General features: G+C 42.3%; 1 protein-coding gene across 5 annotated transcripts; it reads left to right on the forward strand.

The window, feature by feature from the left end:
* The first annotated feature begins 613 nt into the window (after window positions 1-613).
* On the forward strand, window positions 614-21,664 carry ATP23 (ATP23 metallopeptidase and ATP synthase assembly factor homolog). Of its 5 annotated transcripts, XM_089920945.1 has the most exons (7): window positions 921-1,032; window positions 1,366-1,631; window positions 12,528-12,573; window positions 13,282-13,363; window positions 16,918-17,055; window positions 19,212-19,295; window positions 21,215-21,664. In XM_089920945.1, the coding sequence occupies exons 2-7, from the start codon at window positions 1,571-1,573 to the stop codon at window positions 21,416-21,418; spliced, it is 615 nt and encodes a 204-aa protein (XP_089777071.1). In that variant the 5' UTR covers window positions 921-1,032; window positions 1,366-1,570; the 3' UTR covers window positions 21,419-21,664. The 5 variants fall into 5 exon arrangements, with proteins under 5 accessions (XP_022427375.1, XP_022427376.1, XP_089777072.1 ...); XM_022571667.2 differs by lacking the exon at window positions 1,366-1,631 and having other exon boundaries at window positions 614-1,041; XM_022571668.3 differs by lacking the exon at window positions 1,366-1,631 and having other exon boundaries at window positions 615-1,032.
* The last annotated feature ends 358 nt before the right edge of the window (window positions 21,665-22,022 follow it).

Consider the following 22,022-nt stretch of genomic DNA (forward strand, 5'->3'; position numbering starts at 1 on the left):
ATACAAGATTAAGAAGGAATATCTTCTAAGGAGGTCTGGTTAATGCAGATGCACAATATACTGTAAGGGGGAGGGAGGAGGCCCAAACTGGCAGAGAAAAATTTTGTTTAAATTTTTCTTGCCTTGCCATAAAATATGAAATTTATTTCATCAATTATCAGAGAGTTATTTGGAGTGGCCAAAGAGTAGGGTGGGCGAATGGGCCTAGAAGAGGCAGAAAAAAAGTAGTTGGGTCTTATATTTTGAGGGTTTTGACGCGACCATTCATTATAATTGCAGCTTTCAAACGTTTCTGAAAAACAGGGCTTTTAATATGGCTTGGGGCGTCAAGAGAGAGGTGGATCAGAGGCTGCAATTAGCTTGCTGGTGGACAAAGCAGGGAGTGCGAAGATGGCAGAAACCTTCAGAGGGAGAAGGGTATTTAATGGCCAGTACTGATCAGGAGGTAAGGAAGGAGTGTGCACGAGTAAGCAGGGCTGCGGAACAAGGCTTATGGGGACGGCACAAGCACGCTGAGCGGTAAAGGCCGAGCCCACATTAGGCGGGTTGTAGCCTGCGAGGGTACTCGCTAACCCCAGCTCAGCCAGCAGGCGCTTGGCCCCGCCCCTTGCCCGCCTAGCAGCCGTCGCCCCGCCCCGTTACCGTCTTCCCTCCCGGCGCCTGTGGCCCAGCGCTCCTTCGGTTTCCGGGCTTGTGGACCCCAGCGGCCGTCGCCCGGCTGGCGCCAGGTCGGCTCGGCGGAGGGAGGGCCTGGGCTGTGGGTAGGCGGGAGGGAGGTTGCCTTTCCCTGTCTCCCCTCGGGCCGCCTGAGGCGGGCGGAAGCAGCTGCAAAGTCCGTGGGCGGCATGGCAGCAGCTCCGGATGAACGCGGCCCGGGCCCCGCTGCGGGGGAGCAGCTGCAGCAGCAACACGTCGGGTGCCAGGTCTTCCCGGAGCGGTTGGCTCAGGGGAAGCCACAGCAAGGGTTCCTCTCCAGCTTCTTCACCAACAACCAGAAGTGCCAGCTTATGCTCTTGCAGACGTTGGAGACAAGTAGGAGCCGTGAGCCTGGGGGCTGGGCGTCTGCGGAGGGTGCGGTGGGGGGTGTCTGAGAGCCGGCGGGCAGGGAGGGGCCTTGGTGCCGCTCCGCTAGGGGGCTCCGGGTTCAGCCCAGGTGTGTCGGGGGCGGGGTTCAGGCACCAAGTGCAGAGTTAAAGGCAGATTCTTGTGAGGGCGGGTGTGGGGGTCTGAGCCTCAGTTTCCATCAGAGGAAGCGCTGAGGCCCCTTTCAGGACTACTTTTTCTTGCGGCGTGAATGAGGAGTTGGGTTAGGAGTTTGCCCTTTCCGTCACGCGCACTGGTCTGACAGATCCTTTGATATTTTAGGTAAATTATGCAGTAATAGAGGAATTGAGAGTCCAGGTGAAGCAGAGTTTTAAAGAACCATGTTAATTAAGGCATACCTGCTGAAACTGCACAACTCAGATGGGATTTGAACCCCGCCAAAACTCAGCTTGGGACTTGAACCCGCAGGCTGGGACTCGAACCCACTGCCTTTTAATTGAAATTGCACTCCTGGTCTCAGGACTTAATGAAGCTCAGGTTCTTTATGTCTCACTGCAGAAGCAATTCGGCGAGAGGCAAAGTGATAGGTAAGAAGTAGATTTGTTGAGAGAGAGACACACACTCCATAGACAGAGTGTGGGCCATCTCAGAAGGGGAGAGGTCCTGGGAGATACACATTCCATAGACAGAATACAGTCTGTCTCAAAAGGTGAGAGCAGCCAGGAAATATGGGTGGTTAGTTTTTATGGGCTGGGTAATTTCATAGGCTAATGAGTGGGAGGATTATTCCAACTATTTTCGAGGAGGGGTGGGGATTTCCAGGATTTGGGCCACTGCCCACTTTTTGGCCTTTTATAGTTAGCCTTGGAACAGTCATGGTGCCCGTGGGTGTGTTATGTAGCATATGCTAATGTATTACAATGAGCGTATAATGAGGCTCAAGATCTACTGGAAGTTGAATCTTCTTCCATCTTGGGCCTAATTGGTTCTAACCAGGTTTTAACCAGTTTATGTCGTGTCCACAACAGCTCTGTCATTCTTTAAGGGTTGTGCCCTGCCCTCTTCCCTCCTGTTAAAAACAAGTTTTGCAGTCCTACCCTTTGATGGAAAGGGTTCTTAACCTTCATACATGGGTGGACTTCAGAGTGTAGAAATTCCTGACATGGACTATGAAACCGTATGTGTATGCCCCTAAGTGCATTTTTCTGGGGAGAGAGTTCATAGCTCCATGATATTCTCAGAGAGACCCACGATCCCAAAAAGGTTAAGAACCACTGTTGTGGGTTAAATAGGGACACCATCTGCTGACCAATTTTTCTCTAATCCCAGGGACATTGCACTAGAGATTTCTTAACTTTTTTACATTGCCATCTAAAGTTTACTTTAGATACATTTAGAAAATCAAAGACTTAAACTTATTGTTCCAAAGTAAGGTTACTGTTTCATAGCTGGCCAGTCACACTTCAAAAGTCAACCACCCAATTATTTTCCAGCCTTCTTGAGATTACCTGCATCTAGGGAGTCAAGGGAGGAGGAGGGGGAGTAGAGAAAATGATGTCATTGTATTTACTTTGCAAATATGTATTGAATGCCTCCTAGGTTCTGGTTTGGGCAAATACAGAGGAGTTGGGACCCTGCCTTTAAGATGTTTCAAAGTGGAATGCAGTGGAAAGAACATAGGCTGCAGAATTAGACATGGGTTCAAATTTTGATCCCTTGTTACGTATGGAAGAGTGATTTAACTCTCTGATCCTCTCTATCTTTATCTGAGGGAAAAAAAAAAGGGAGTGGGGGAGGGATAAAAATACCCCTTTTAGGGTTGTTGTGAGGAATAGATTTTATGAGTGTGAAGTGCCAGCATATCAGGAGCTGAGTAAAGAAAAGGTAGCTGTTCTTACAGTGGCAGAGCCAAAAAGTGGAGGAAGAGTTGATATAGGCAGGATATGAGGAGGGTGAGGTGCTAAACTTGAGACCCAGTACGAATTAACCCGCCTCAGCCTTTCAAGGGGAAGGCTGCTGGGAGAACCTGTTGGTAGTATTAAAGCATCAACTTGAAGCTGTAAAATCCTATCCCTGGGGCGAGTGTGATGGGAGAAATCAAACCTCAAGGGCGACCTTTGTTTTCTTTTTCTCCAAAGCAAATCCATTCCAAATACTGCAGGTCCTTTCTGAAGTACCAAACCAATGTGCTCCCAGAAATTTTTTTTTTTTAAGAGGACTGTAGGCTTTTGAATCCATTTGAACTTTGTAAGACTCTTAGTTGCTTGAATAATAATGCACTTAGTATGGTGCCTGATACCTGATATACACTAAGTAATATTATTAATAATAATTGTTTTATTGTTAACACTCTTAAGAGGGGTCAGGTTAGTAAAGCAGTAACCTATACCTAACTTTCTCATCCCACACTAATTTTACTCACCTGTTTTTGCTTTCAGCACTTAAAAACCTTGATTTTTTTCTCTCTTTTTTTTTTTTTTGCTTATGTCACGTAATTTGCTGTGCATTTATACTCTCAGATAGGACATCTATGCGAAAAGTTGATATTAGAGGCACTTGGGTTCATAATACTTTGCTGTAATTTTAGCAGGCACATAGATTCTTTTTTTTTTTTTTATAAATAACAACTTTTATTTGTATTTTTCTCTTCTTGCTTTTTTTTTAAGCATCTTTATTGGATTTTAATTGCTTTACAGTGTTGTGTTAGTTTCTGCTGTATAACAAAGTGAATCAGCTATATGCATATGTATATCCCCATATCCCCTCCGTCTTGTGTCTCCCTCCCACCCTCCTTATCCCACCCCTCTAGGTGGTTGCAAAGCACTGAGCTGATCTCCCTGTGCTATGCAGCTGCTTCCCACTAGCTATATCTATTTCACGTTTGGTAGTGTATATATGTCAATGCTACTCTCTCACTATATCCCAGCTTACCCTTCCCCCTCCCCATGTCCTCAAGTCCATTCTCTACGTCTGTGTCTTTATTCCTGTCCTGCTCCTAGGTTCCACTTTTTTTTTTTTTAGATTCCATATATATGTGTTAGCATATGGTATTTGTTTTTCTCCTTCTGACTTACTTCACTCTGTATGACAGACTCTAGGTCCATCCACCTCACTACAAATAGCTCAGTTTCATTTCTTTTTTTTTTTGCGGTACGCGGGCCCCTCACTGCTGTGGCCTCTCCCGTTGTGGAGCACAGGCTCCGGACGCGCAGGCTCAGCGGCCATGGCTCACGGGCCCAGCCGCTCTGCGGCATGTGGGATCTTCCCGGACCGGGGCACGAACCCGTGTCCCCTGCATCGGCAGGCGGACTGTCAACCACTGCGCCACCAGGGAAGCCCTCATTTCTTTTTATGGCTGAGTAATATTCCATTGTATATATGTGCCACATCTGCTTTATCCATTCATCTGTCGATGGACACCTGGGTTGGTTCCATGTCCTGGCTGTTGTAAAGAGTGCTGCAATGAACATTGTGGTACATGACTCTTTTTGAATTATGGTTTTCTCAGGGTATATGCCCAGTAGTGGGATTGCTGGGTCATATGGTAGTTCTATTTTTAGTTTTTTAAGGAACCTCCATACTGTTCTCCATAGTGGCTGTATCAATTTCTATTCCCACCAACAGTGCAAGAGGGTTGCCTTTTCTCCACACCTTCTCCACCATTTATTGTTTGTAGATTTTTTGATGATGCCATTCTGACCAGTGTGAGGTGATGCCTCATTGTAGTTTTGATTTGCATTTCTCTAATGATTAGTGATGTTGAGTGTCCTTTCAAGTGTTTGTTGGTAATCTGTATATCTTCTTTGCAGAAATGTCTATTTAGGTCTTCTGCCCATTTTTGTGTTGGGTTGTTTGTTTTTTGATATTGAGCTGCATGAGCTGCTTGTGTATTTTGGAGATTAATCCTTTGTCCATTTCTTCATTTGCAAATATTTTCTCCCATTCTGAGGGTTGTCTTTTCGTCTTGTTTATGGTTTCCTTTGCTGTGCAAAAGCTTTTAAGTTTCATTAGGTCCCATTTGTTTATTTATTTATTTTAAAGAAGATGTTGGGGGTAGGAGTTTATTAATTTATTTAGTTTTGGCTGTGTTGGGTCTCCGTTTCTGTGCGAGGGCTTTCTCTGGTTGTGGCGAGCGGGGGCCACTCTTCATCGTGGTGCGCGGGCCTCTCACTGTCGCGGCCTCTCTTGTTGTGGGGCACAGGCTCTGGATGCGCAGGCTCAGTAGTTGTGGCTTGCGGGCCTAACTGCTCCGCGGCATGTGGGATCCTCCCAGACCAGGGCTCGAACCCCTGTCCCCTGCATTAGCAGGCAGATTCTCAACCACTGCGCCACCAAGGAAGCCCCTATTTTTGTTTTTATTTCCATTTCTCTAGGAGGTGGGTCAAAAAGGATCTTGATGTGATTTATGTCATAGAGTGTTCTGCTTATGTTTTCCTCTAAGAGTTTGATAGTGTCTGGCCTTACATTTAGGTCTTTAATCCATTTTGAGTTTATTTTTGTGTATGGTGTTAGGGAGTGTTGTAATTTCATTCTTTTACATGTAGCTGTCTAGTTTTCCCAGCATCACTTATTGAAGAGGCTGTCTTTTCTCCATTGTATGTTCTTGCCTCCTTTATCAAAGATAAGGTGACCATATGTGCGTGGGTTTATCTCTGAGCTTTCTATCCTGTTCCTTTGATCTATATTTCTGGTTTTGTGCCAGTACCATACTGTCTTGATTAATGTAGCTTTGTAATATAGTCTGAAGTCAGGGAGCCTGATTCCTCCAGCTGTTTTTCTTTCTCAAGATTGCTTTGGCTATTCGGGGTCTTTTGTGTTTCTATACAAATTGTGTATTTTTTTGTTCTAGTTCTGTGAAAAATGCCATTGGTAGTTTGATAGGGATTGCATTGAATCTGTAGATTGCTTTGGGTAGTATAGTCATCTTCACAATGTTGATTCTTCCAATCCAAGAACATAGTATATCTCTCCATCTGTTTGTATCATCTTTAATTTCTTTCATCAGTGTCTTATCGTTTTCTGCATACAGGTCTTTTGTCTCCTTAGGTAGGTTTATTCCTAAGTATTTTATTCTTTTTGTTGCAGTGGTAAATGGGAGTGTTTCCTTAATTTCTTATTCAGATTTCTCATCATTAGTGTATAGGAATGCAAGAGATTTCTGTGCATTAATTTTGTACCGTTACTTTACCAGATTCGTTGATTAGGTCTAGTAGTTTTCTGGTAGCATCTTTAGGATTCTCTAGGTATAGTATCATGTCATCTGCAAACAGGTGACTTCTTTTCTGATTTGGATTCGTTTTATTTCTTTTTCTTCGCTGACTGCTGTGGCTAAAACTTCTAAAACTATGTTGAATAATAGTGGTGAGAGTGGGCAACCTTGTCTTGTTCCTGATCTTAGAGGAAATGGTTTCAGTGTTTCACCATTGAGAACGATGTTGGCTGTGGGTTTGTCATATAGCCTTTATTATGTTGACATAGGTTCCTGCTATGCCTACTTTCTGGAGAGTTTTTATCATAAATGGGTGTTCAATCTTGTCGAAAGCTTTTTCTGTATCTATTGAGATTATCATATGGTTTTTATCCTTCAGTTTGTTAGTATGGTGTATCACATTGATTTGCATATATTGAAGAATCCTTGCATTCCTGGGATAAACCCCACTTGATCATGGTGTATGATCCTTTTAATGTGCTGTTGGATTCTGTTTGCTAGTATTTTGTTGAGGACTTTTGCATCTAAGTACTTCAGAGATATTGGCCTGTAGTTTTCTTTTTTGTGACATCTTTGTCTGCTTTTGGTATCAGGGTGGTGGTGGCCTCGTAGAATGAGTTTGGGAGTGTTCCTCCCTCTGCTATATTTTGGAAGAGTTTGAGAAGGATTAGGTGATAGCTCTTCTCTAAATGTTTGATAGAATTTGCCAGTGAAGCCATCTGGTCCTGGGCTTTTGTTTGTTGGAAGATTTTTAATCACAGTTTCAATTTCGGTGCTTGTGGTTGGTCTGTTTATATTTTCTATTTCTTCCTGGTTCAGTCTCAGAAGATTGTGCTCTTCTAAGAATTTGTCCATTTCTTCCAGGTTGTCCACTTTATTGGCATATAGTTGCTTGTAGTAATCTCTCATGATCCTTTGTATTTCTGCAGTGTCAGTTGTTACTTCTCCTTTTTCATTTCTAATTCTGTTGATTTGAGTCTTCTCCCTTTTTTTCTTGATGAGTCTGGCTGATGGTTTATCAATTTTGTTTATCTTCTCAAAGAGCCAGGTTTTAGTTTTATTGATCTTTGCTATTGTTTCCTTCATTTCTTTTTCATTTATTTCTAAGCTGATCTTTATGATTTATTTCCTTCTGCTAACTTTGGGTTTTTTTTTTTGTTCTTTCTCTAATTGCTTTAGGTGTAAGTTTAGATTGTTTATTTGAGATTTTTCTTGTTTCTTGAGGTAGGTTTGTATTGCTATAAACTTCCCTCTTAGAACTGCTTTTGCTGCATTCCATAGGTTTTGGATCGCCGTGTTTTCGTTGTAATTTGTCTCTAGGTATTTTTTGATTTCCTCTTTGATTTCTTTGGTGATCTCTTGGTTATTTAGTAACGTAGTGTTTAGCCTCCATGTGTTTGTGTTTTTTACATTTTTTTCCCTGTAATTGTTGATTTCTAATTTCATAGCACCGTGGTTGGAAAAGATGGTTGATATGATTTCAGTTTTCTTAAATTTACCAAGGCTTGATTTGTGACCCAAGATGTGATCTATCCTGGAGAATGTTCCATGTGCACTTGAGAAGAAAGTGTAATCTGCTCTTTTTGGATGGAATGTCCTATAAATATCAATTAAATCTATCAATTAAATCTATCTGGTCTATTGTGTCATTTAAAGCTTGTGTTTCCTTATTAATATTCTGTTTGGATGATCTGTCCATTGGTGTAAGTGAGGTGTTAAAGTCCCCCACTATTATTGTATTACTGTCGATTTCCTCTTTTATAGCTGTTAGCAGTTGGCTTATGTATTGAGGTGCTCCTATGTTGGGTGCATATATAATTCTTTCATCTTCTTCTTGGATTGATCCCTTGATCATTATGTAGTGTCCTTCCTTGTCTCTTGTAATAGTCTTTATTTTAAAGTCTATTTTATCTCATAGGAATATTGCTACTCCAGCTTTCTTTTGATTTCCATTTGCATGGAGTATCTTTTTCCATCCCCTCACCTTCAGTCTGTATGTGTCCCTAGGTCTGAAGTGGGTCTCTTGTAGACAGCATATGTACAGGTCTTTTTTTGTATCCATTCAGCCAGTCTGTGTCTTTTGGTTGGGGCATTTAAGCATTTACATTTAATGTAATTATCGATATGTATGTTCCTATTAACATTTTCTTAATTGTTTTGGGTTTGTTTTTGTAGGTCTTTTCCTTCTCTTGTGTTTCCTGCCTAGAGAAGTTCCTTTAGCATTTTTAGCTGGTTTGGTGGTGCTGAATTCTCTTAACTTTTGCTTATCTGTAAAGGTTTTAATTTCTCCATTGAATCTGAATGAGTTGCTTGTTGGGTAGAGTAATCTTGGTTGTAGGTTTTTCCCTTTCAGCACTTTAAATATGTCCTGCCACTCCTTTGTGGCTTGCAGAGTTTCTGCTGAAAAATCAGCTGTTAACCTTATGGGGATTCCCTTGTATGTTATTTGTTGCTTTTCCCTTGCTGCTTTTAATATTTTTTCTTTGTATTTAATTTTTGATAGTTTGATTAATATGTGTCTCAGCGTGTTTCTCTTTGGGTTGATCCTGTATGGGACTCTCTGCACTTCCTGGACTTGATTGACTATTACATTTCCCATGTTAGGGAAGTTTTCAACTATAATCTCTTCAAATATTTTCTCAGACCCTTTCTTGTTCTCTTCTTCTGGAAGCCCTATAATTCGAATGTTGTTGTGTGTAATGTTGTCCCAGTGGTCTCTGAGACTGTCCTCAATTCTTTTCATCCTTTTTTCTTTATTCTGCTCCCTGGCAGTTATTTCCACCATTTTATCTTCCAGGTCACTTATCTGTTCTTCTTCCTCAGTTATTCTGTTATTGATTCCTTCTAGAGTATTTTTAATTTCAGTAATTGTGTTGCTCATCACTGTGTGTTTGCTCTTTAGTTCTTCTAGATCCTTGTTAAATGTTTCTTGTGTTTTCTCCATTCTGTTTCCGAGATTTTGGATCATCTTTACTCTCATTACTCTGAATTCTTTTTCAGGTAGTTTGTCTATTTCATCTTCCTTTATTTGGTCTTGTAGGTTTTTTATCTTGCTCCTTCCTCTGTAACATTTTTTTGTCGTTCATTTTTTTTTTTCTTTTAATGGGTGGTGCTGTCTTCTTGTCTTACTGGTTGTTTGGCCTGAGGCGTCCAGCACTGGAGTTTGCAGGCAGTTGGATAGAGCTGGGTCTTGGTGCTGAGATGAAGACCTCCGGGAGGCCTCACTCTGGTTGATATTCCCTGGGGTCTGAGGTTCTCTGTTAGTCCAGCGGTTTGGACTCAGTGCCCCCACCACAGGAGCTTGGCCCGATCTCCCACCTGGGATCCAAGATCCTGCAAGCTTTGTGGTGCATTAAGAAAAGAAAAAAAAAAGGAAGAAAGAAAGAAAAAAGGAACAGTACAATATCAAAGAATAAAAAACAAAATAAAATTAGAAAGATAAAAAATATATTAGGAAAAATAAAACTGTAATTGAAACAACTGCAACAGGGTAAAATAAAACCACAAGAGAAAAAAGAAAAAAAAAGGGGGGGGTGAACAAGCCAAAAGGAGAGAACAATAACAAAGTATAAAGAATAAAATAAAATTAGAAAAATAAAAGATTTATTAGGAAAAATAAAAATATAAAAGAATGAACAACAATGAATCAACAAGGTAAAACAGAACTCCAATGTAAAAGTGGAAAAAAAAAAAAAGCCTTGGCTATGGGGGTGGAACTTAGACAGGGGCGAAACTCAGGCAGGGGTGGGGTTTAGGGTGGGGCAGGACCTAGGCAGGTTGGGAGTGATGTTTGACCGTGGCTGCTTAGGACCTGCCCGCGGAAGGGGAGAGGCAGCACGTCAAAAGGATGGCCTCTGGAGTGTGGAGTTCCGGAGTTTGGAGGTAGGGTGCTGAGTGAGGGTGTGTGGGTGGGGTTTAGGTCCATTGCGTTGGAGGGGGTCTCAGAGGGTGTCTCTGAGTGTAGAGGTGGGGCCCTGGGTGTGGGTATAGGGGTGGGCCTTGGGCTCTGCGGGGCACAAGGGAGGCTCCAATGGCAGAGGATTAGGGCCGGGAGCCCAACAGGCCTCCCGGTGCCTAAGTGGACAGGGAAGGCACTGGCCCCATTCCTTCGTGCCCCTCCCCCACCATCTCCCGCAGGGTCTCCCCCATCGCCACTGGACACCTAACTGTGGGGGGTCCTGCTGGGTGTAGGAACTCCTCCCCTCCCCCAGCCACCCCTCTGGGGTGCTGGTCCCAGAGGTCCGGCCTTTACTTTTGCTCCCCCTTCCCCTCCTCCCACTCCCTCAGGACCCGTATGGCTGGAGGGGGCCTAGGTGGGCAGAGAATCAGGCCCGGGATCTCAGCAGGTTCCTGGGGGCCCAAGTGGGCAGGGGAAGCATGGCAACTCTCCCTTTTGATACTCTGCCCTCCCAGTGGTTCCCCAATTTCCCCCTTCGGGCGTGGGAATCCCTTGCCCTCCCCCAGCCGCCCCTCAGGGGCGCCAGTCTTGTCCGGCCTCCGCTTCTCCTCCCCCTTCGCTCCCCCGATGCCCCACGTGCTACCCAGCTGCTGGGGGTTCCTCCCATCCCCTTAGGTGTCTGTGGTCCCCCACTGGTGCCTGGTAGGTGCCCTAATTGTGAGGAGACGTGCATTCTGCATCCTCCTAGTATGCTGTCTTGACCCGGCCCCCACTTTTTTTTATAAAGTTTTTTTGGCTGCATTGGGTCTTCGTTGCTTTGTGCGGGCATTCTCTAGTTGTGGCGAGCAGGGGCTACTCTTTGTTGCAGTGCTTGAGCTCATTGTGGTGGCTTCTCTTGTTGCAGAGCATGGGTTCTAGGCGTGCAGGCTTCAGTAGTTGCAGCACAGAGCTCAGTAGTTTTGGCGCACGGGCTTAGTTGCTCTGCGGCATGTGGTATCTTCCCGGACCAGGGATCGAACCCGTGTCCCCTGCATTGGTAGGCGGATTCTCAACCACTGTGCCACCAGGGAAGTCCCTCATAGATTCTTAGAAGTGGGGGGCCTCAGGAGTCATCTAGGCCTTTCCAACCCCCATCACTGACCAGAAACCTCTGTGCCATCAATTGACCAGAGTGTTTATAGACCTCTGCTGGAACAGGTTATCTCTGAGGCCCTTTGAGGCTATTGGGCTCTTGTATCGTCAGCTTTAATTGTTGGAAAAATCCTTTCTCATACTGAGTTGAAATGTGCCCTGTGTAACTTCTGCCCTTTGGTCCTTGTACTGCCCTCTGAAGAAATGTTGGCTGAATTTATTCCCACATGGCACCCCTTCAGATACTTGAAGCTACTGTGGCCCTAGTTAAGTCTTTTTTCTCTTTTCCAAATCTACAGATCCCTTTCTTGCTTCCTGTGGAAAATAGTCCTGAACTGTTCTAGTCATTTTCTCCCATGGAACAGCTTCGGTTGGCAGGTCCTGTTTAGAGTATGGTACTCAGAATGGGACACTATTCACAGACCAGGACAGACAATAGTGGGGCTACGTACTGCCTTCCTCTAATCTGGATACTATGCTGCTATTTGTTTCTATGGATATTGGTCCCAAATTTTCTCAGTCTTTTGGTGTGTGTGTGTGTGTGTGTGTGTGTGTGTGTGTGTGTGTGTATATATTTTTTGATTAATTTATTTTAAAAATAAATTTATTTATTTATTTATTTTTAGCTGTGTTGGGTCTTCGTTGCTGCATGCAGGCTTTCTCTAGTTGCAGTAAGCAGGGGCTACTCTTCGTTGCGGTGCGTGGGCTTCTCATTGTGGTGACTTCTCATCGCGGAGCACGGGCTCTAGGCGTGTGGGCTTCAGTAGTTGTGGCATGCGGCTCAGTAGTTGTGTCTCACGGGCTCTAGAGCACAGGCTCAGTAGTTGTGGCGCACAGGCTTAGATGCTCCACGTCATGTGGGATCTTCCCGGACCAGGGCTCGAACCCGTGTCCCCTGCATTGGCAGGTGGATTCTCAACCACTGCACCACCAGGGAAGCCCCTTGGTATATATTTTAATACATTGTGTTTGATCATTTAACTGAAAAGCATATTTGATGTTATCTAAGATGTTTGGTACTACCCATTTTGGTATTTCTATCAGTGTTTCATTTCATTAAAGACTTGCTTTTATGTTAATTTAAGCTTATCTTTTCATATTCATTTTTTATCATTTTTAAGATGGTATTACTTTGCTAAGATTTGTGAGGTTTTGTTTGATAATATCTTATACTGCTATTTGGATCATTTAATTGGTGCTCTTTTTTTCCAGTTACCATATGTAACTGAATCAATATCTTTCTAGATCCATATGTTAAACTGCTGCTTGATGCCATGAAGCATTCGGGTTGGTAAGTGAATCTTTTTGAAGGGCTGCTCTATATTCTGGCTGCTGAAAACAAAAAATCCCCACCCAGACTGGAAGTACTTCAGATGTTTCACTTCAGGCCACAAAGCCCTTTCCATATGGTAGGTGGTGGTGGTTGGCTGCACTCTCTCCAGGCAGGCCTTGTTCTCTCTGTACCTCTTCAGCCCTAACTCCACATCTCTGGCTCTACTATTCACCTCAGGTATTTAGTAAAGACGATACTTAAAATCTTACTTGTAAGTAATCACCAAACCTGGTTTTTCCACTATGCCAGTCCCAGCATTATCCTTAATGGAGAAGAAATCTCAGCTTGTTATGCATGTAGAAGCCTTCCAGGTGTTGTTTAACTTTGAGGAGATCGGAAGAAGTGATTTCTGAGGTCCACTTCTTAACATTCTGGCCCAAGGGCAGAAACTCCAGCATATTTCCAATATGGTCTTAATGAGTTGATCAAATTCTTTATGGAATCATAGCATAGAATTTGAACTGGGATAGATTTTGCAGAGATAGTTTCCTTATTTACAGATGAGAGAACTGAGTCCTGAAGGTGTTGAGTTGCTTTCCCAAGGTGTCCTATGTGATAGTGATGGAGAGATGTGTCATCTGGGTCTCCTGGCCCAGGTCTGTTTCCCCTGTGCCCCATGCATACTACTTCTGGACGTAGTCTTTTTAATCCATTCTTACCTTCCAGCGCTGTTAACAAAGAAAGACACTTTTCTTGTGAAGATTGTAATGGAAATGTCAGTGGAGGTTTTGATGCTTCAGTGTCTCAGGTAGGCGGTCTACCAAGCTGTCTTCTTTCCTCCAGTTCTCTCTCCTGATGTTTGCTGATTGCCTTCTACGTGCTGGGCATTCCATTTGGTAGACTTTGTGTAGAATTCAAAAAATGAGTTAATTGTGGTCCTTACTCTTAAGGTCCTTACTTCTCACAGGGGAGACAAGACAGGAACGCAGAGACAATGATAAAATTTGAGGCGGGTTAAACTCTTTGAGGTGGGTGTGGTTACCACAATGGGACAGTGATGTGATTGACTGAAAGATGCCAGCAGATTCAGCTAGAGGATGTAAAGGCTCTTCAGGGGCAAAGAAGACAAAGACTGTTGCCAAAAGCAGGGGGAGCACGAGCAAAGGTGACATGTTGAGAAAGCACAAGGTGTATTTGGGGAATGGCATGTTGTCTAGTTCAGCTGTAGGGCAGGAATGCATGGGGAATGAGGAGAAATAGGATTGGAAAGAAAGATAGGCTATATGGTGGGAGGCTTTGAATGTCAAGATAGAGTTTCACCTTTACACGGTGAGAAGTGATAGCTCTTTGAGAATTTTTGATGAGGAGAGTGAGTTTTCTCACCTGTAAAATATGGGTAATGATTGTATTTATCTTATAGAATGGTTATGAGAATTAAATGCAATTTCTCTTGTAAACTACTTATCATAGTAAGCAGAGCACTTAAGTCAATAAATGTTATAAGTTTTAAGTCAATGGGGGGTTTTGACAGTCGTGAGGTGGTAGATGGATGTGTCATGTGATATGAGGGTAGATAAAAGTGTTGTAAGTCACTGTTTCCATCATGAATGTGTGACACATTGACGTACATTTAATTGTTTCCTGCTAGGGAATTTTATATGTATTTGAGTTATTTATAGCTGTTTCATGGTAATCATGGGAAAGAGCAACATAGGAGAGGGGTGAGGTGTCTGAGTTTTGGAGTCACATAGACTTTGAGTTCAAATCCTAGTTCCCCTGCTTATTAGCTGTGGGGCTTGGGCAAGTTATTCGTTTTATTCTCATTTGTAAATTGATAATCGCAACACGTATAGCTCCCAAGATGAGTCTTGGTAAGTTCATCCTCTTTGGGGGTTAGAGTGAATCTAACGTTTTGAATCTTCATCTTATTTCTCAGCAGTGTTATACATAGTTGGGCACTCTTTTTTTTTTTTTTTTTTTTTAATTAAAATTTTTGTTGTGAAGTATCTCATTCATATAGAAGAGTAAAATACCTGTATGAACACTTTCAGTCATAATAGTAAAATGAACATCTATATAACTACCACCCAGATTTGAGAAATAAAACACTGCCAGGACTTCAGAAGCCTGTGTGCCCCTCTTGGGTTACAACCCCCTCCCTTCCTTATTCTGACTTCCGTGATAACCATTCCCTGCTTGTCTGAATGGTTTTGCCATCTGTGTGTACAGTCCAACAATGTGTTTAGTTTCCTCCTTTTAAGCTTTATACTTGGGGTCATGTGTAATACTTTGTCATTTTATGAAATCATACAGTCTTTGTAACTTAATTCTTTCGTTCAACATTGTGAGATTCTTCTGTGTTGTTGTATGCACCTCTGGTTAATTTAGTTTGTGTTGTATATTATTCCATTATATGTCTGTACTAGAGTTTACCCTATCGAGTATCGATTGTTTCCAACTTTATTATTATTATAAACAATGCTGCTGTGAATGTTCTTCACCTTCTCTCCCAGTGCTCGTGGGCAAGAGTTATTCCAAGGTATCTGGCTAGAGTGGAGGTCCTATCACATGCACACACTTGACGTTAACAGCTAATGCCACTTTCTTGCCATGGTTTCCAGTATGCCACACTCTTGTGGTTGCTCCTTTGCTAACTTAGCTTCCTCTACCAGCCCTTAAATGAAGTCCCTTAATCCTTGGTGTTAGAGCCCCTTCTTTTCTACTCTGCATTCTACCAAGGGGATCTCATTTACTTTGCTGGGTCAGAGCTTTCTCTTAAACTCCACATCCATATCGCCAAGTGTTCACTGAACACCTACACTTGGGTGTCCTAAAGGCACCTCAGACGTGCCATGTCCAAGTTCAAATTGATTTTTACGATCCTCCATCCCCACCCAAACTGGTCTTTTAGTTTTGCATATCTCGGTGAACGGTACCACCATCCGTCCTATTACCCATGCCAGAAATTTAGGGATCATCCTTGATACCTCTGATTCCCTTCCCATATTCTGTCCAACACCAAATTTTGTCCCTCCTAAATACCTTTTTAGGCCCCCACCATCCTAGCTCTGGGACTATTATGTCTTGCCTAGAATACTTCATTCGCCTTCAACTAGTCTCTGTGTATCCAGTTTTGATCATCTTTTGTTTATTTTTCCAACTGTGGTCAAAAGGATAAAAACAAAATAAAACACCCCCCGTTTCACTACTCCCTTTCACTGACTTCCCACTGTTGTCAGGATAAAGAGTAATTTGGGCCCTGCCCTATCTCATGCCTACCGCCTCCAACTCTGTGCTTCGTACTACATACAGGCCTGCCGCCGTCAGCTTCTCCAACATTCTTTTCCTTCAACCCTCCCCCTACCCTTTGCCTATGTTGTTCTCTGTCTGGAATGCTCCCTTCCCCTCTCCTCAAATTTAACTCCTGTTCATCCATTAGACCCCAGTTTAAACATTCCTTCTGCAGAAAAGCCTTTCCCAACCCTGCAGACCAGGTCAGGCACTCTCATTGTATGTACTCGTGACAACCTGGGTTTTTCTTCATGACAACTGTCACTGCATGTGTTTAAACCTTTTGGTAAATATTTGATTAATTTCTGTCTCCATTAGTAGATTATAAATCTCTAGTAGGTCTTGATAAATATTAGTTGAATAAATGAATGTTGAATGAATGTATATAAAATACCTGGGACATGTCCCAGTGTCTGGCACACAGTAGGCACACAGTAAGTGGGGACTATTATTATTAGGACCCCTCACGTCTTTATTATTCTTATAGGGTCCTGTTCAGTGTGCTGCTGGCTTTTTGCACTTCTTTCTGAAGCTCTTTCTGAGGACTTTTCCTGGCAATTCTAGTAGGATGGGACAGTGTGGTCATTCATTGTTGATTCATTGCTTATTGAGAAACTTGATAAGAAACATTTTACACATATTCTCATTTAATTCTCACAATTCTAAGAGGTAGGTACTCTAAGTCATCTCCTTTTTTATAGTTGAGGAAACTGCGGCACAGAAAGCTTAAGAAACTTGCCCAAGGTCACTGACTTAGTAAGGAGTGGGGCTGGAATTTGAATCTCCCTGCTTCATTCCAGAGTCCACTCTAGGTGGTGTGTGAATAAATGTCCTTAAACTAAGTGCTGTGTAGTCCAGAGAGAGGAGAAGGGAGAAGTTAGCCATTGGGAAGGCTTCATGGAGAATGTATGGTGAAGACCGAGCCTTGATGGAGGGGTGGGTGTTGGGTGGATAGAGTGGGTGAGGCTTTCCAAGCAGTCGAGCCCACTCAGGTGAGAGAGAAGATGGAATCTACGAAGTGAGAGTAGATCTTAGAAATAACCGAACTTTCCTCATTTTGGTGCTTCTTAGATTGTTTTGTGCCAGAATAATATCTGTAATCAGGCGCATATGAACAGAGTGGTCACCCATGAGCTCGTTCATGCATTCGATCATTGTCGAGCTCATGTCGACTGGTTCACCAACGTCAGGCACTTGGCTTGCTCTGAGGTAAGTTTTATTGTAGAAGGTACTTTTTCCCCAAGGACACTCTTGTGCGTTTGAACATTTTATTCAAGGATGATTTATTTAAACGTATTCCTTTTCTTGTCATAATTCCACATTAGTCTTCAGTTTACATTTTTAACTATTGAATACAATTCTTTTAGATACAGCAGGTAGACATTTTTAAGTATCTTTTTAGAATTGTCTTAAATATAACCTTTAAATCCTAATAATAGTGATGACTTTTAATAATAAGCTATTTTTCCTATGGAATAAACTATATAATACAAAAACTTTATAGTTAACGTTTACTGAGGGGCTGTGTGCCAAACCCTAACCCTGTGCTGTTTGTGGACTCTTTTTCTATTTTTGCGGTACGCGGGCCTCTCACTGTTGTGGCCTCTCCCGTTGCGGAGCACAGGCTTCGGACGCGCAGGCTCAGCGGCCATGGCTCACGGGCCCAGCCGCTCCACGGCATGTGGGATCTTCCCGGACCGGGGCACGAACCCGTGTCCCCTGCATCGGCAGGCGGACTCTCAACCACTGTGCCACCAGGGAAGCCCTGTGGACTCTTATTTAATATTCACAACAGCCCATTGAGGTAGATACTGTTATCCCCATTTTATTTCTGTGAAAAGTAAGGCAGTTGTTCAGATACCATACATAGTAAGTGGCAGAGGCAGGATTACAACCAAGGTTCTTGAGTGGCTTGCTGTGCTGCCTTCCATAGGTAAAGTTCCTAGCTTTCCCTAGAGTAAAACAGTTCGTTTCAAAAATACAACATAGGAAGATACTTATTATTAAGTATTTTGGATTGCTGTCAGAAATACACACATATATATGCTCCTAGACAGACATTCGTATTTCATACTTGCATTTCATTAATTGAAGAGTGCAGTGTGCTGAGAAGCTAAAGAAAACTAATATAAATTTCAAGCTTATACTTTATAACTTAGATTATTTTCTCTTTCCCTTGAAATTAATAAGTAGCCTCACTGCATCTGTTTATAACTCATATTATTTGAAAAGAAGACCGAAATCTGAGCTTTTAAATATTTCTCTCTCTTGGGTGTCATGAGAATTAATGCCTGTTAGCTAGTTAAAGTGTGTTAAGTGCTTTGAGCTCCTCGGAGGAATGAAGCCATGTTATTATAGAAGTAACAAGAAGTGGACCATTCTGATTGCAGTGAATGAGCAAAAACGTGGCCAGGTTGGCTGTAGAATCCATGTGGGTAATTCCATGACTTTTTCACCTATTAAAGCTGCTTTTTACCTTAAAGATATAGAAAATACATACTAACTTCAGGCTGTCATGTTCATAGCATGCCCAGTTTGGAATGTTCTTGATTCTCTGTACCACTTAATTTTTCATAGGCCCATCAAGACCCTGGAGGAAGGGCATGAACGTACACGGGTTTAAGGGAAGGTCCAAGAGAGTTTCAGTGATTTGGGCTAGGAGAGCTGGGAGGTTTGTGTGCCTAAAGTGTCTTAGGTACTGATGTATTCAGTTTTTTTTTTTTTTGTGGTACGCGGGCCTCTCACTGTTGTGGCCTCTCCCGTTGTGGAGCACAGGCTCGGGACGCGCAGGCTCAGCGGCCATGGCTTACGGGCCCAGCCGCTACGCAGCATGTGGGATCTTCCCGGACCGGGGCACGAACCCGTGTCCCCTGCATCGGCAGGCGGACTCGCAACCATTGCGCCACCAGGGAAGCCCACTGATGTATTCAGTTTTAAGCTCACATTGAAACTCAGTTTGTAGATCTTTGGAAGAATGCTTTCTTGAAGTCCTTTTGGTAATTTCTAGAAGTGTTTGTATTTTGTAGAGAGCATAATCTTTAACTTTGAGGTCCAACTCTTTGACTTTTGGTTCCAAAAGAAATTAGTTCTGTCTGTAAGACTCTGGTGGAAAGTTTTGAAAATTCCCTTTGAATAGGTGATTGCCCACAGTGTATCTGGCGCTGCCTAGTGTAGCTCATGGATATCTGCTCTTTTTCTTAAGAACTTCTTAAGTCAATAGAGTTAAAAAAAAAAAAATCTTACAGGTACTCTGTTCTCAGAAAAATATACCAATTTTATATTTTACAATTAAAAAATCAGTTGATATAAAGGTATAGAGCACGAGTGCTTATTTTCTTTTTGTTTGCCTTCTGTCTTTGTGATAGGTTCGAGCTGCTAACCTTAGTGGAGACTGCTCACTTTTAAATGAAATATTCAGGTTACATTTTGGATTAAAACGACACCATCAGGTAAAAACTAACATATGAAATCATTTACTGTTAAGAGTGCTATGAGTGGAAATAATGAATAGGAAAATGAGAAGTATATTCAGTATTTGAAATGTGAAAGAACTACTTATGTGAAAGAATACAAAATGTGTATCACTTAAGCCAAATAGACGGAATTCAGTTCTATTTTATAATTATGGGCAAGCTATGTGACTAAGTGAGAGATTTTCACAGTGAAAAGCGCTACGGTCTCACACGTGGGATACTTTTGGATGGGGGTAGATAAGGACTGGAAGTGAAATCACAGCCTGTCTTACTTTTATCCTAACAGTACTGGACTTGTGTTTTGAAACCATCACAGTATTCTCTAGACAAAAAAGTAATACCTGTCAGCACAGAGACTGCACTGCAGTGCATTGTGTATTAGCACACCTTTAAAGGCCGTATGACGTGACAGCAAAGCTTTGGATCAGCACGGACTTGATTATCATGAGCTGAGCTGAGAGATTTTGTAAACAAAACAAAATGAAAACTGTAGGCCAGATCATCCTGCTAGAAAGCTTTTTTGTTGTTTTTGTCTAAAAGAAACACTGTATATTTTTTTATTGGAGTATAGTTGTTTTACAATGTTGTGTTAGTTTCTACTGTACTAGAAAGCTTTTAAGGTCCACGATAGATGGGCATGGGGAGAGGAAGTTTAGAACTGATGGACTGGTGAAGAATGTGAGCAGTTCTGCCCATAGCAACCAAGGGGCTCTGTGTCCACATTTAGGAGAAAGGCTGGTCAGAGCTCTTCTATGGGAAGAGGTTACTGGGCCAGTTTGTCAGGTACATGGGCATCAGGATAGCAGTTTTAACCAGATGCAAAAAGGACAGGCTTGGAACAACAGCAGGAAGGCCCTTGGCTCTCCAGAGAAAAGAGTAACTCAACTCTGGGGAGGAAGGTAGAAGGTCACAGAGAACTACGAAGAGAAATTTTGAACTCAGTGAATGGGAGTTAGTTAGACGGCAAACCTGGGGCCTGGGAAGGGTGCCTACTCTGATAGGGCTGTTACGCTTTCAGCCTGTGCCAAGTCCGCTTAGTGATGTGCCACTGACTTGTGCTGCATGTCTTCCGTGCCCTCCAATCCCTGCTCATCTGGTGAATTCAGCTCAGGCAGCCTTTGAATGGGCGGTGTGTTCTGGCTCTCAGTGGAAGTAGGGTGCACATCAGAACATCCCAGAGAAGAGGCTAATGCAGTTAAGGCATGTCATCCGGAGTCCAGAGTCTTTGAAAGAGAAACCTCTCCTCTTTTTAACTTGGGTAGCAGCGGCAGAAAATGAACAGAACTAGCAATAGGATGGAAAATACGTGGAGGTAGTGGGAGAAGAGTCCTAGAGAACAGAGTGCCTGCTTTTGTACAGTATGTACCCAAGAAAAAAGTTGTTTTTTTTTTCCCCCTGAAAAATTAGGATGCCTTCAAATTTTGTGTGTATGTGTGTAGGTGTGGTTTCCTGTTGCCTCCAGGGGAGATGCTCCTCTCGAAGGAAAAGTTATCTAGCATTCGTCACCTGAAAAGCTAAGGGAGAGAGGCGCACAGGAGTATGTTTCATATTTATTCAAATTAAAAAGCTCAACCAGAACCTTATTTATAGACTTTTTTATGATTTTGCAAAGCTGGAGTTATTGTTTAGCAGATACTGCCTAGAAATTATCATCATTAGGAAAGATGAGAAGAAGGGAGGAGGGGAAGGAGATCTTACTTATACCTAAATAATTTTAGGTTGAGCTAAACATGTTCCATAATTTAATCTTTCTTCTTTGGACTGACAGAAATTAATAAAATAACATGAGAGGAAATTAATTTTGACTGTGGTTCACACATTGTATAAAATGTTACTATTTCATGACAAAATTTTCATATATTAATAAAATTAAAGCCACGTACTTTTCTCCTTAGACTTGTGTGCGAGACAGAGCCATTCGTTCTATCCTGGCTGTTAGGAACATCAGCAAAGAAGTAGCTCAGAAGGCCGTTGATGAAGTTTTTGAATCTTGTTTCAATGACCATGAACCTTTTGGAAGGATCCCTCATAATAAGACTTATGCAAGATATGCTCATAGAGACTTTCAAAACCGGGATCGGTACTACTCAAATATATGAAGACGATGACATTTTATATGGCAGAGCTTCGGTGATCATGAAGAAAGTATGGTTCCCAAGTGGACAAACATAAAACGTAAATGATCAATTAAATACAGAGAAGACACAGAAGATTCTAGCATCAGAAAAAGTAACTGTGGTAAGAAATGAAACTGCCTTAAACTCCAAGGCAAAAATTGTATCTTTGTAGCTAACCATTTGGTAAATAAGGCAAATAAATAGCATTTTTAAATTTTCTACAATGTACTTGTTATTACTTGTGTTTTATTTTTTATGATTGTGATTTGCTTTTATTACATTTTAAAACTTGATTATGAAACCTGTGAAGTATGCCCTTTATGATGTGTATGTCTTCTTTGGAAAAATGTCTATTCAAATCCTCTGCCCATTTTAAAATCAGGTTGTTTATTTTGATATTGAGTTGTATGAGTTCTTTGTATATTTTGGATGGTAACCCCTTATCAGATATTGTTTGCAAATATCTTCTCCCATTCAGTAGGTGGCCCTTGTCATTTTGTTGATGGTTTCTTTCTTTCTTTTTTTTTTTTTTTTTTTTGTGGTACGCGGGCCTCTCACTGTTGTGGCCTCTCCCGTTGCGGAGCGC

The sequence above is a fragment of the Delphinapterus leucas genome, chromosome 11, assembly GCF_059928025.1.
Source record: "Delphinapterus leucas isolate spDelLeu-1000000601 "Yukka" chromosome 11, BTC_Dleu_Yukka2, whole genome shotgun sequence".
In the NCBI taxonomy this organism is placed as follows: Eukaryota; Metazoa; Chordata; class Mammalia; order Artiodactyla; family Monodontidae; genus Delphinapterus; species Delphinapterus leucas.